Genomic DNA, 14,437 nt, shown 5'->3' on the forward strand with positions numbered 1-14,437 from the left:
AGCCCCCTGGTGCTGTCTGCAGTCTCATCCCAACTTTTGACTTGAGAAGGTCCTGAACTTTATCAGAATCCTGAGTTTTTTATCAAAGGCCAGAAGCTGTTTCATCTGGCTTTATGAATGGATATAGTGAAACAGGAGGGCTGAGGACTGTTAGAGGACTGTTCTGTTGTGAGATCCTCCCAGCCCACAGCTGACTGTTTACTCGCAGTGGTGGCAGCAGGCAGAAGGGCCGTGCCAGCTCACCCACGCAGCTGCAGCAGTGTGTCCCTGCCACAGTCACCTACAACCCCCTGCTGGCTTTCTCACAGATTTTTTGGTACAACACCTCCTGCTTTTGGAATGAGGAGCCTCCTTCCCAAATACCCCTCAACACATTGAGCAGAACCGTGACATTTTAGAATGAGTTGTTACGAGCTCGTAAGGGGTGAGTGCTCCAGCTTGACTTGACTTTGCTTTACAGCAGAGCTGAGGGTGTGAGGGTGTTTTTCAACACCTCCAGAGATGGAATTTCCATCCAGCTCCATTATCCCAGCAGAAAAGCAATGGACACAAACACACTTGTACACGCATTTTTCAGGCAGTGAGTATTGAAGTCACCAAAGAGAGGAAGTTCTACATGTTCTCTAGGATTTCCTTCCCCATCCCAATACTTTACACATGGATTTGGAAGGCAGCAGCTGTGACATAGAGGCAGTAGCACTGAGGAAAGGTCAGGAGAGAGCTGTCTTGTCCAGGAGTTTTCCACACAGACACAGAGGTGCCCGTGGCAGGATCAGCTACCGCGACGCCGATCTCAGCACGGCGTCCTCCGTCGCCAGGTGTGCAGCCAGGTTCTCCCGGAAGTCATGGAGGAAATTGTACTGCTGGAAAGGCACAGCCAGGTCTGCAGTCAGTGCCCTGGACTTTAACAAGAGGCACCACCTCTGTTAAAAAGCTGTTTGATACCCCTGGATGAAAACTGCACCCCCTGGTCCATTTGTTCTTCCTGTGCTTATTCCACATCCTCTGGGATTTTTCACTGTCAGACACATATTCCATGGATCTTGACTTGGATCCTGTGGTTCCCCATAATGGCCACAGGTGATGCATTACCCCAATTACATGGTCCTCAGAGCTGGGGGTTGACAGAATTCAAAGCTGCTTTATTTTGAATCATGGAATCATTTAGGTTGAAAAATGTCTCCAAGGTCTTTGAGTCCAACCATTCCCCCAGCACTATAAGGCCACAACCACCCCACGTCCCCAGGTGCATCCACATGGCTTTTAAATCCCTCCAGGGATGGGGATTCCACCACTGCTATGGGCAGCTGTGCCAGGGCTGGACAACCCTTTCGGTGTAGAAATTTTCCCTATTATTCAAATTAAACCTTTTCTGGCACAGCTTGAGGCCTTTTCCTCTTGTCCAGTCACCAGTTTCCTAGAAGAAGCTGTTTCTTGTAAGCAGGAAACAGCTCAAACCCCAGAGAGCAGCTCTGGAAAGACGGAGGTATCTCTCTGGGAGGTGAAGAAGGGGACTGGCTGAGCTCTCACTGGTGTTTGGAACACGGGTGTTTTACCTGCTGCAGCCCCATTACCTTGATGGTCTGTATGGCCCCCGATCCTCTCAGGTTCCTGAGGCTCTCTATCGCCTGCTGAGGTGTCAGGGTGTCCGAAAGCTGGAGCAGGAGACAGGCAGCCACTGTAAGGGAAAGTGTTTATACCTGAATGCTGCTGAGCACCTCTGACTGCACACAGCCACTGATTTGTCCCATGAAAACCACCCTGGCAAAACTATCTGGGTCCCAGAGCTCTTGGATCTCTTGCAGAATCTTATTTCTGGGCACTGGCCCCTCTGCCTGCTGCTCCTGCATAAGCCTATGGGCTTTGGAAATAGGTGAAAACCCTCCCACTATTTTCCCCCTGCCTTCCCAGCAGCTTCTGGGATGCAATTCCTAGGCTTTTCAGCCATGAGTGCCAGTACACCCACTTAATTCCCCTTTGTGTCTTCTGGCCATATCAGCACCCCTTCCTTCTGGGAACACACAGTAACTAACGCTCCCGAAAGCTTTAAGGGACAACACTGCAAAGGAGACAGTTGCAGAGGAATTGGTTCATGTCCTTTCTATTAACCAGGCTGCTCCTGGTAGTGGCAGTTTGGATTGCATCCACAGTGAAGCTTCCAGCAGGATTTGGCTCCATGGGTTTGTGGGATGGGTTGGTCAGGCATGGAGACAAACTCTTACCGAGGCATGAGCGTCCGAGGCCACCGTAACAGCTGGAGAAAAGAAAACATCTGGCTGTAATGAGCTGTAGCAAACTGCAGCACCCCCAGAGACCCCCCAACACATAAATATATGGACACAGTTCTTGCCTTAATATAATCAAGAGGAGCAGTGCTACAAGGAAGTCAGAACAAGAATTCCTCCATATTTTTATATTCTATTTCTATACCAACAGGGATATATCCTATTTATTCTCCAGACCTTCTGTGTCTCTCCATGGAAACTTCTATTTTAAAGTTCCCCTTCATTCCTGGTAATGGTCCCAAAGGCACAGGAGGACAGGAAACAGCGTGAGGACGGACAATCTCAAATTTCTTTAAATTGTACTCCAGATGAAGGGTTTGAGGACAGTTGTGAGGAGTGCGGCAGGGTTCTGTGTCTGCAGGAACACCAAGGACTCAGTGGATGTCTGGACAGGAAGCTGTCAGTGGGATCATTCAGCGAACATGGAATTTGGAAAGCTCTCCCCCTCTTCCCTGAGCTCAACTAAATAAATTCCTTTAAACCCATTCATGGAAATTAGGAGTCAATTTTGCACTGCTGGAATCCACTGCTTATCCACTGATAACTAGTCCAGGGGCATGTTATAGAATCATAGAGTGGTTTGGGTTGGAAAAGACCTTAAAGTCACTTCATTCCACCCCTGCCATGGGCAGGGACACCTTCCACTGGATCAGTTTGTTCCAAGCTCCATCCAGCCTGGCCCGGAACACTTCCAGGGATGGGGCAGTCACAAACTCTGATAAAGAAGTGTTTTAGCACCCAACTCATCCTGTACAGCTGACATCCAGGTAGGCTGGGAGCAAGGAGCCCTGTGGTGCCACTCAAAACACACTTTAAAACTCTTGCTGGACAGAGCAAGGGGAAATGGGACATTCTGATCTTCTGAAAGGACGAATTCTCTCCAAATAGCTGCAGGAGGAGGAAGAAGCAGACTTCACAGCATGAACTAACCCTAAAGAATGCAACTGCCTTTTCACACTGTCCTATTTCCCCTGCTCATACATCTGGAGATGTATGAGCATCCTTTACAGGAATGTGGGGTGATGAGGAGGCAGCCAGAACCTACTGTATCATTGTTTTCTGCTTGTTTTCCAGGCATGTTCTGAGCTCTTCCAGGATCTGGCAGCAGGTGGCAATGTCAGGAGCATTCCCATCAGGAATGGGGTGGTGGTGCACACACAGCCCGTGCTGCTGGTAGGAGTCAATCAGGTTTGGCACTCGGTATTTTGAGAGCTCTCCTCTGGTACAGAGCACAAAGATATCCTGGATCCCACAGCTCTTCAGTTCTCCTGCCAACAGATTAAGACACTTGCAAATAAACAAAAGCCTATCAAGCTTAAGGATGAACAGATAAGCACCTTGGTCCTGAGTCTCTTTAATCTTTGGGGCTAAGACAATAGCTGCGAGCAATTTTGGTTTGAGCACTCTTTCCTTCCACTGAGTCCCTCCCACATTTCCCTTCAGGTAATCCAGGAGAGGAATTCTCAGTTCAGAGGGAATCCTGAGAGAAGTCTCACTGGAGAACACATCAGCACTCAGGACAGCCAGTTATCCACTTAAGTATGTTTCTGTCCCATCTCCAGTTAAAATCACGGAATCCCAGGATGGTTTGGGCTGGAACAGATCTTAAAGCTCATCTTGTTCCACTCTCCGCCATGGGCAGGGACACCTTCCTCTATCCCAGGCTGCTCCAAGCCCTGTCCAACCTGGCCTTGGACACTTCCAGGGATCCAGGGGCAGCCACAGCTTCTCTGTGCCAGAGCCTCCCCACCCTCACAGCCAAGACTTCCAAAGCTTGGCTTACCCAGACCCGGTGGGAATTTGCTCTTAGTCTCTGCTCTTTAGTGCTTACAGCTGAATAGTCAGCACAAATCTTTACATAATTCCATCTTTTCTATCCCAATTTCACGTTTCTCTGGGAGAAAGAATTGTAATTCATCTTGATCCCAGCTGCTCTGAAGACGCCTCATGGGTTCTGTGCAGCTCCTGCCTGGAAATATCCTGACTATTTATTCCATAGTCATGGAATATCCACGGGATTGCCCTGGACACAAGGAAGACTCACCTATATCTTTCTGAAGATTTCTTCTGACATCCTTAAACCTGCAACCTGGAACAAGTTATGAACAACAGTTACCACTCCAGGTAAGTGACATTTATGGGATGGCAGCAGGAGAACAGAGCACAGGCAGCCTCCCCCCAAAACCAAAACAAGCAACAAAGCCACGCCCTGCGTAAAACACAGATCTTGTTTTTGCAGGTAGATCCCCGGTACTGAAGACAGTTTAAACACCATTATCTGCTTAATACTGTAATGTAATAGGATTAAAGGAAGAAATCTGCCTGAGGTTTTAAGGTGCTTTGTGCTTTGGATATTTTAAAAGTTTTGGATATTTTAAAACAGAATACTGCATGAAATCCCCCCACAAAATACAAAAAAATCGTCCAACAAATACAAGGGCTGAATAAAGATCACTTTAGAGTTGAGTGTAGATTCACCATGGCGGCAGTTTTGGTAGTTAAAAACGCAGTCAAAGTTTATATGTTTATTTTATGACTTTAAAAAATGTGATCTTACATTAAGATTATTCTCTAGATTAGCTTCGGTGTTTCCAAAACATGTATCCCAGGGGGACATTACAAAAGGAGTCACCCACAACACAGAATTTTGGGGTACAAGGTGTTACTCCTCTTCAGCTTTCAGATACGCCTGCAAATTTCAGTGACTGCTTCTTACCTGGAAGGGAACATAATCCCAGGAATTCTGAAGAGTAGAGAGGAGGCAAAGACAACCTATCAGAAAATGAAAAGTAAAATAAATAAAAATCAGAAGGGAAGATTTCAATTATTTAAATATATAAATATCTTTTGAGGGGGTGTCAAGAGGGTGGGGCCAGACCCTTTCACCAGTGTCTGGTGGGAAGATGAGGAGCAACAGGCACAAAATGAAACATGGGAAGTGAGTATGAGGAAAAACGTTACTTTGAGGGTGACAAAAGGTTTGGGTTGGAGGGGACCATCTTGTTCCAATCCCCTGTCATGGGCAGGGACAATTTCCACTATCCCAGGTTGGGATATCCCTGTCCAGTCTGGCCTTGGACACTTCCAGGGATGGGGCAGCCACAGCTTCTCTGGGCACCCTGTGCCAGGGCCTCCCTATCCTGTGAATAAAGAACAGAGGCCTGGAAAGGGCTGCCCAAGGGAAGTCGTGGAGTCTCCTTCCCTGGAAATATTCAAAACCCGCCTGGATGTGATCCTCGGCCTCCTGCTGTGGGTGACGCTGCTTGGGCAGGGGTGTTGGACCACAGCCACATCCACTGACAGTTCCCCAGCACCACCGGGCCACCCCCGGCCCGGCTCGGGTTTCCCTTGCGAAGAGAAACCCCTCTTGTTTCTCAAGACAGGGATTTAATGCAATTTCCTCAGGGAAAGGATCCCGCGGGTGTCGCCTCACCAGGAGATGTGGAGCGGGCTCGCGTTCTCCTCGGCGACCTCATCGTCTGAGGAGGCGAAGCCGTCGGCTGGCGCCGCAGCGGGCTGCGGGGAGAGCGGGGGGCTCACCGTGGGGCCGGGACCCTCGGCGGTATCAGGATCCCGATCCCGATCCCGATCCCGATCCCGATCCCGATCCCGATCCCGATCCCGATCCCGATCCCTCAGCGGTTTCACCATGGCGCCGCTCCCTGCCGCCGCCCGTTCAAATTGGCCCCGCCCACCGGCCCATCGCCCAATGGGAAGCTGCGGCTCACTGGGTGTGTGGAAAGCCGAGCAGACCTTCCCCCCGGCTTCATGAGAGGAGCGCTCTGATTGGTGAGTAGCGAGGGGGGCTTTTAATATGCAAACAGCTGTGGTGATCTCTGCGCTGATTGGGTGAGACGGGGAGGCGGGAAGGGGCGGTCTCGAGCGCCGGGGGCGGGGCTCCGCGAGGGGGCGGGGCCCCGTGAGGGCGCCGGGCGGGGGCGCCGGGGGAATGCGCCTCCCCTCATTCCATTTTAAATCGCTCCTGGGGGTGTGCTCATGACTATCCTATTCCTGGTAGTCCCCGTGGTTCTTAAAAGCGATAGGGCAAGGGGGAATGAATTCACGAAGATACATGGCAGGGTTAGATGGGATATTGGCGAGAAAACTCTTCGTTGTGAGGGCGGTGAGGCCCTAGCACAGGTTGCCCAGAGAAGCTGCCCCATCCCTGGAAATGTTCTAAGATTCTAGTGGAAGGTGCCTGCTGATGGCAGAGGGTGGGACTGGATGGGCTTTAAATTCCCTTTCAACCCAAAACCTTCCCTGGTTCCATGATAAAACATGGAGATGGACGTGAGCCCTCACTCACAGAATATGCAGGAGCAGGGATGATCTTGAGCGGGTGCCTTGTGGGGGTTTTGGGTGGTCAGTTCTATGTGCAGAGACCACAGGACTTTCTAACAGTAGAAAATGAGCCATTTCTGCTCTTTTAAGCCATGAGCTGGAAGTCAAATATTCTTGTCGTGGTACTGCTTTCAATCATAAAAACTAGCTTTCAATCTGTAAAACTAGTTTTTTAAGGCTAGTGTGGAGTTTTTATCTGAATGTAACTAGCATGAAGGATTGCACCAGGGAGGAAAAAATATTTTTGCCTCCTTCTTTTTAAGAGCTGGGCTGGTTGCCTGTGCTTAGAGCATTCCAAATGATCTCTATTTGCAGAATTTCTGGTTTATTCTGTGAGTAACTCTGGCCATTAATCAGGAAGAAGAAATACATAAATTAGCAGTGTGTTTTTTTTCTTTTTTTTAAATCGTACTAAGGCATTTCTGCAGCTTGTGTTTAAACACGCTGCGAAGGATCCAGGCACAAACAGTGAATTTTGGCATCAGTTTAGAGGATAATGCCATGGAGATTTCCAAAGATATTCCAAGTCAAAGGAACGGCTGGGCACAAGTGATTTGAGCTTGGTGGGATTCCCAGTAGGACCAGTGCAAGATCTCCGGGTGTGGAGATTTTAAAATTTTAGCCCTACATTAGTAACTTTGGTTCCACAGCTGGAAGTTTTATTGAAACCTGCCTGAGGAGGATTGTAGGAGCAAATTGCTTGAAATGGCAGGATTTAGGATGAGTTCAGGGAACGAAGAAACAGATGATGAGAGGATCAAGGAGAAGACGAATTTATTAAAACTCAAAATATGATAGCAGCGGTACAAAAATTACATTACTGAGCATAATGGGGAATTAAAACAATCCAGATGTTGCAGACTGTGATGAGCTATGGGAAGAAGTACATCCTAAGGATTGAGGCAACGTGAGGACAGCCAGTCCCTGTAGCTGCAAAGATGATTTTAATAACTCAGGAAAGGCACAAAGGAGCAAGTATGTTGTGTGCTTTTGTTTTTAGCTGTGGTCCCATTAGATATTATGTGCAACACTTGTCTTCTGATCAAAATGTGAAATTTGCTGTATTTTTTTCTCCCCTGTGATTGATTCTTGCCTATTCAGGAGAAAGTTATTGCAGACTTGAACTCTGGGGATTGCAGCTTTATGGAAGCAGCAGCATGAGGCTGATAAATAAATATAAAAACAGCAACAATGGTCATGCTCCTGGTCATTTTTTAAAAAGATCAAAAGAATTCTCAGGAATTTGGGTGCCTTCATGTAGTAGAAATAATAATGGTATTGCATGGAATCTAAAGTGGTGATTACAGCTGTGGCAGAAATAAATAGGGATAGTAAGTGTGAAATTTCAACTAAATATAGGAAAAAGGTTGGGAAAAAGTACCCCAAATCCAGACTTGGGGAAGTCCTGTGAGTTTCCTTGTTACTCTTGGCATCTTCCAGAATTAAATGACAAATATTGTGTTTATTGGCTGATTACTGCTCAGGGTGGTCTGTTTGTTTCTTAAATTGAGCTGTTGCTCACGTGGGTGTGTGGCAGAGACAGCCAGGGAAACAAGGAGTGGAGGAGATTGAAGGTACATCCTCTTAGGCAAAGAGAAACCTTGAATAAACAAGCTCTATAGATGTGAGCTTTCCTTGCAAGGAGATAAGGTCACATCTGAAATGTCCAAATCATCCAAATAATTTGAAGGACATTGATAACTGATAACTCCAGACAATCATCTGTGATGTCAAAGATGTGTCACTTCTCGTTTCATATCTCAGTTTCTGGAAGTTTTAGTAAAGCCTAATTAATTCATGTGCTGTCCCAGGTCTCTTTGGGAGCTCTCTACCAGTCATATCATCACATCTCACCAGGAATCGTTTTACTTTTCCAGGTTGTTGTTTATGGAGGGCAAAAAATAACAGGTGGAACAGAGCTTCAGGATTTTCAAGCATCTTCTCTTTTTTCCTCTCCTTCCCTTTCAATTGTATGTTTGTAGAAAATGGAATCCCTGAGTTGTCACCTCCCAACAATGAGGATATGAATGGAAGGTTATTGTTATGCAAAATAAAATTGTGTAATGTTTGGAGAAACAGTTGCAACTTGAGACAGAAAACAAACGTCTAGAATGGCAATGATGCATCAGGATACTTTGATTTGCAGTGTTAAATAAACCCCTGTTTATTTTGAATCAAAATGAAGCTTTTTATAGCTACAAAAGAAGCTCTAGTGCTTTCTGGAGTCAAGAATCATACCATCCTGTGCAGCTGATATGAGATGGTTGGTTTTTGTCTGCTCATTTTTTAATCACAGGTTTCCTATAAATATAAATATAGACACATTTTTTTTTCTTTTTTTCCCATCTCTGTTAAATACACAAAAGTAAGTGATAAAGAAAGTCTCTGTAATGGTACTTTTTGTTCTGTTTCCGTAACTTGTTCTTTCTGCTGTGGTCTGTATGTGACCTTAAAGAATCTGTTTCAATAAAATAATTCTTTAAAAACAAGATTTCCTCTGCTGTGCAATTTCTTTTGTATTTCAGACTGAAACTAACCTGTCAGGAAAAAAAAAAAAAAAAAAGCCAGCCCTGAAAATATTTGTAACTTAGTTTTAAGTACAGTTTGATTTGTTTATAACTTACCTATGAGAGAACCCTACCAGAGTACAAGTAATAATCAGTAATTCCAGTACCTGAAGAGAACCTGCAAGAAATATGGGGATGGAGTTTGTACAGAAGTCCGGAGTGACAGGACAAGAAGAAGAGGCTTTGCACTTCTGGAGGGCAGGATGGATGGGATATTGGGAAGAAATTCCTGGCTGTGAGGGTGGGGAGGCCCTGTCATGGAATTCCCAGAGAAGCTGTGGCTGCCCCTTGATCCCTGGAAGTGCCCAAGGCCAGGCTGGACAGAGCTTGGAGCAGCCTGGGGTAGTGGAAGGTGTCCCTGACATGGCTGGGGATGAAATGAAATGGGCTTTAAGGTCCCTTCCAGCCCAAACCAGTCTCTGCGAGCCTCACTCGTTTTCCTCTCTCCTACACAGTAGAGGGCGATCTTGTATTAAAAATTTAGGTTTTACACCCATCGAAGCCTTTCCCTTGCGAATTGTCAAAAGAATGAAGGTTTTTATCTCTAGAAACATACGGGATCAGATGTCTGCATTATTCTGTTATCTCTGTTAGAGATACTCGCAGTAACTATCAGGTTTTACACCACACAGCAACGTTGCTCTATAGTAAGTGAGAATTACTGAAGTAAAACCATTATGATACTAATGGAGCAAATAATAGAACTCACTGTGCAAGAGCACTGTAAAAGTCTGGTGTGTTGAGTAAAACTCAAGAAGTCTTTTGAATTTTTTTTTTTTCGATTTAAGAAAAAATTATCTGGTTTAATATATTACATGAAGGTTGGGGTAACAACATGCTAAATGTGTTTTATGTTTATTTCAGTCTGGAAAGTGTCTGCCCTTCATCTGTGCACACAGAGATGCCTGACTGCAAATCGAGGTGCTGAACCAGTCTCCGGTGCTCAGGTGGGGAGAGAACAGACCATTCTTATGAGCATCGACAGTCTGCCCGAGCTAAACCTCAAAGATTATTGCTTCAGTTACTCAAATACAAAAGATATGAATCCCGTGACTGGGTAGAGTTGATATTATATTCTTTGGGGGTAGAGTTTTTAAGCTGTTTTTTAAACACTTTTATTTTGTGTAACAGTTTGCATCCCTGACATGTCACCTGGAGTGCTAAAGCATTTGGTCCCTGTGAAGGAGAATCACTGAACTATTGCAGATGGCCTGGCTTGATAAACTTCTTTGTCAATTAATCTGTTGCAAATGCCCTCGGTCTTCTGAATGGGTTTTCCTCTCGCAGCCCTGTGATAGTTCCCTATGGCTCCAGGATGGAACAATCCTGGGCAGTAAAGAGATTGAGATAATGACAGTCCATGGTGACAGCAGGGCTGGCAGAGCCAGCCTGGGGGAAGAAAGACACATACTTGCCAATAGAAATACCTCCATCCTTTGGGAATTGTAGCTTGGGAATCAAAGCTGACCTCATAGGCAAGAATGATGGAGAACAAGCTTTTGATTTATGACTGGATGAAGCTCAAAGTCTGCCCTTCTGATCCTTCTTTACAACACACCTTTTGTATTTTATATGAGCTCTTTCACTTTATTCTCAGAATGTTATCTCCTGGGGTATCGTTTTTAAGTCTTTTAGTGTTGTAATATTTCACTCATCTCCTTCATAGTAGTTAGTTTTTGTTTTTTAATGAAGCTAAAATCCCCTTTTAGTATCACAAGTAAACTGTCGTTTATATTTAACATGGCTGATCAGCTGCTTTTTAAATTTTTTTTCTGAGTTTCATGGAAGCCAAACCCATATTTACCTTCTAGACCACAGCTAGGGAATTCCATTTGCATTCACTGGTGCCTTGGTTGCCTCAAGTACTTACTTGCACTTAAATATGAAAAAAAAAGAGGCATTTTTGGTACTGGAATTTATGGGTCAGATCCTTAGTAAATGTTGAGCTCTGCTGAGTTTAATGAAGCTGTGCTGCTTTTCACCACCAGTCTCTAATTAAGGCATCCACAATAGCGATTGTAACACTGTGTCCCTCTCCTGGGAATTCTGCTCTCTGCTACCTGCTCCCTTTGCCTTAGTGGCTTTAAGCAAAACTGTGATTTCTCTCAAAGTTTTAAAAATATGAATCTGGGTCTAAATCTTTTTGAGTTCGCTCATCCATAGTTCCTATTTTCCAAATCTTAGCGGTTCCCTCTGTGACACAGAAAGGGCATAAAAAGCATTTATGTGCCTTTTATGGATGGGAGGGACCGTGACAGCACAAGATCAAGTGCAGCTCTCTGCAAAGGACCGTTGTGTGCATCAGCTCTGTGGTATCTGCATTTGGGGTGTTTGTATTTCCATATATCTGTCAGTCTGTCTGTCATCTGCCTCCCTGTCCCCCTGACTTATGTGGCTGTTGATAAATACCCTCCACTGGTGATTAAAAGGAAGTGACCTCATCAGTTTGTCTTTGCAGCCACAAAGGTTTGGTTGTAACGTGACATTCCATCCTATTACTCTGGTTTACACCAAATTCAACAGCTTGTGGCCTGCAGATACTCAGGATAAAGAGCAGAGAGAGACTGACCTTGACAACCTCATTTCTCATTCCTTTCTTGTTATAGGTAATATAGCTGAAAATGTGGTTTTAATTATAGTACTAATGAAAACTGAAAATCCAGACAGACACTTGACAAACTCTGGTACGCTTTATATTACATTTGTGCTAACTACAAAGTATCCAGCTGGGTGTAACATTATATCTCTTTTCCTTGAGCATCCGCCTGACTTAAGCTGTATAATTAATGTGTACTTTGGCTGCAGGTCAGCTTACAGTTGGTTTTTTAGAATTTTTACATTTTTTAAGATGTTGTAATGAAACGAACATGTTTATTACCTCTGTGCCTGCGTTCCCCGCGGGGATTTAATACCTGTGGAGGAGCACCGGCTGGGAGAACTTGAATAAAATGCCTGTGCCAGCTGAGCCTGACGCATCAGAAGCCTGCTTGCAAAAGTGGGTGGAAGAAATAGAATCAAAGAATGTCATGTCCACAGATGTGTTTAACTTTGATTCACCTCCTTTGTATGGTTTGTTGATTTTAAGTTACGACACCGACACACAATTGCCCGAAGTAGAATTTGTGAAGGGATTTATTTCTTTTCTTTTTTTCTCTGGAAAGAATTTTGTTTTCAGAACTCACCAACGAGAAACTGATGTTCTCAGCTAGAGCCAGAAACACTAAAAGCAGGTTCCCTGCCAAGCTCCACCAGTGCACCTTCATCCTGACCTGTCTTAACTCTGCTGTTCCAGTCAGGCATCTGACTGCACCAGCATGTGCATGTAATCGTGTTAAATAAAATCCCAGTTTTCATGATATGGACAAATGCTCTCTTGGGACTGGACTGAAATTAGCTTTGAAGGAATTTTATTCTGATGTAAGGCAAAGCTGAAATTGGGTTACAAATGATAAAAATCTGAATACTTGCATTACAGTGCTGTTCTCAAGGACCTGCTGCGGAACTCGAAATTTTTCTTAACAAAAGTATTAGTGTGTTTCTCTTGCCAAACTCCCAAAAAACATTTCTGACATAAAAGGAAATAGCTGCAGCACAACCACACTCACAGCAGGGACCACAAGGTGTTACTTGTAGAAATGAATGCATAATGATTTTCAAATGAAGTTTTCTGGCATGTTCCTGTAGCCAGTAATGTGGTTTGATGTTTTTGTGAGTGCACAAAGCTCATATCTCCATAACCTATCTGCAGCTGTGCTCTAAACTTGTTTGGGGATACAGATCATCTGAGGCAAGTTTGATTTTTCTCTAACAGCCTCAAATTGTTTCTGCTTTCTGCCAAACATGGATATGAAAAAAAAAACCCTTCTTATGAAAAATTATTCACAAGCAGCTTTGCTAATGTTTAACTGAGTTTTGAGAGACAAACTGAGTCCAACTGGTCAAAAGGTCTCCCCAGAAGACTGTAGCAACAGGTGATTGTTTTTAAAAACTGCCTTTCTAAAAAGGAATTCTGGGTAGAGTCCCTTAAAACCTGTAACTTGTTCTGGAAGAAATTTTGGAAGACATAATGCTAAAGAGATACACTTCCTTTGTTCAGCGGAGGGTAAGGATTTTGGAATTAACCATCTTCTCCTACACTTCTGTTTCAAAAGCACTGAGCAGCCTTGCATGGACTCACAAGCTTTGTCAGAGTAAGAGCACAGTCAGACACAGCTTCTGTTCCAAGGGCCTGTGGTCTGCAGAGGCCCCATGGGCAAATCCCAGCCCCAGCTTCTCCCACAACTCCACTGGTTTTCACAGGGTCTGCTGAGTGCCCATTTGGCACGAGGGAGATGCACTGGCAGCAATTAAAGGCATTTCCCATCTCAAAGAGGAAATAACACCTGGTCTCCAGTTAGCAAACAGCTAAAAAATGAATTAAGCCAGATGTTGCTGAGCCCTTGGTATTGACACACATGGCAGTGCAGCCTTTAAAGTGTCCCTCCTGTGGCCTGTAGCTATACTGAGATCTTATTTCCCTCCTATAAACATCATGGAGAATGATTAAGCAACAGTACCCCATTTATATCCCACGTTATGCCAAGAAAAGTTCATGGTTGTGTTGTTTGTCGAGTGACAGTGTAATGGGTGGGTGATGTTATAACACTTATTTGTTATTCCATTAAGTGTGCTAAACACACTTATAGGACAGAAGTACCTGGAAGAGTTTTATGTTTAATATTGTGCATTATTAGTCTTGGGCTTATTTTCTCCCTATGTTAATTTGGGGTCTATTTCTCCTCCACCTTAACCATTCTATTGATTAGTCCCAGTAACCCCAGTAGAATTACTACCATGAGTAATGCTCTGTTAGGTAACTCTGGCTAGGGGTATGGAGGTGCTGCTTCCTTAGCCTTTCCCCCAAGAAGTTGGTGCCTTTAAGTGATAAATCCTCATCAGTGGGTGTGTCAAGTGGTTCTGGTGTGGAAAGAAGCAGAAGCTGAATTGCCTGGAGATGGAAATATTTCTCCAATGAAGTCTTCAGTCATAAGTGTTCTGCATTTGTGTATTATCATCCCAGGATAAAGCTGTTCAGGAAACATGGGGAAAAGTGTTGAATTTTCTGATTTGCCCACTCATATGTAACTGTATTGGGGTGTTATACTTGTCACATGCTATGTGTGGTTTGGATTAATTGTGTTTTTTAAAAAGGTGCAAATAGAAGAAGGAGGGTCAGCATGACAGTACCTTTCAGTTTAAACGTTG

At 44.6% G+C, this 14,437-nt stretch overlaps 1 protein-coding gene across 5 annotated transcripts; it reads right to left on the bottom strand.

The window, feature by feature from the left end:
* Positions 1-569: 569 nt before the first annotated feature.
* CDKN3 (cyclin dependent kinase inhibitor 3) lies at positions 570-6,057 on the bottom strand. Of its 5 annotated transcripts, none has more exons than XM_066186963.1 (8): positions 6,014-6,057; positions 5,719-5,801; positions 5,002-5,057; positions 4,330-4,374; positions 3,331-3,553; positions 2,223-2,254; positions 1,575-1,678; positions 570-863 (listed from the first exon to the last, which is right to left on the bottom strand). In XM_066186963.1, the coding sequence occupies exons 1-8, from the start codon at positions 6,053-6,055 to the stop codon at positions 777-779; spliced, it is 672 nt and encodes a 223-aa protein (XP_066043060.1). In that variant the 5' UTR covers positions 6,056-6,057; the 3' UTR covers positions 570-776. The 5 variants fall into 5 exon arrangements, with proteins under 5 accessions (XP_066043060.1, XP_066043061.1, XP_066043058.1 ...); XM_066186964.1 differs by lacking the exon at positions 6,014-6,057 and adding an exon at positions 5,934-5,944; XM_066186961.1 differs by lacking the exon at positions 6,014-6,057 and having other exon boundaries at positions 570-860; positions 5,719-5,942.
* Between the last annotated feature and the right edge of the window lie 8,380 nt (positions 6,058-14,437).

This window comes from Chamaea fasciata, unplaced genomic scaffold (assembly GCF_029207755.1).
Source record: "Chamaea fasciata isolate MVZ Bird 193981 ecotype frontalis unplaced genomic scaffold, bChaFas1.0.hap1 SCAF_7, whole genome shotgun sequence".
NCBI classification, from domain to species: Eukaryota; Metazoa; Chordata; class Aves; order Passeriformes; family Sylviidae; genus Chamaea; species Chamaea fasciata.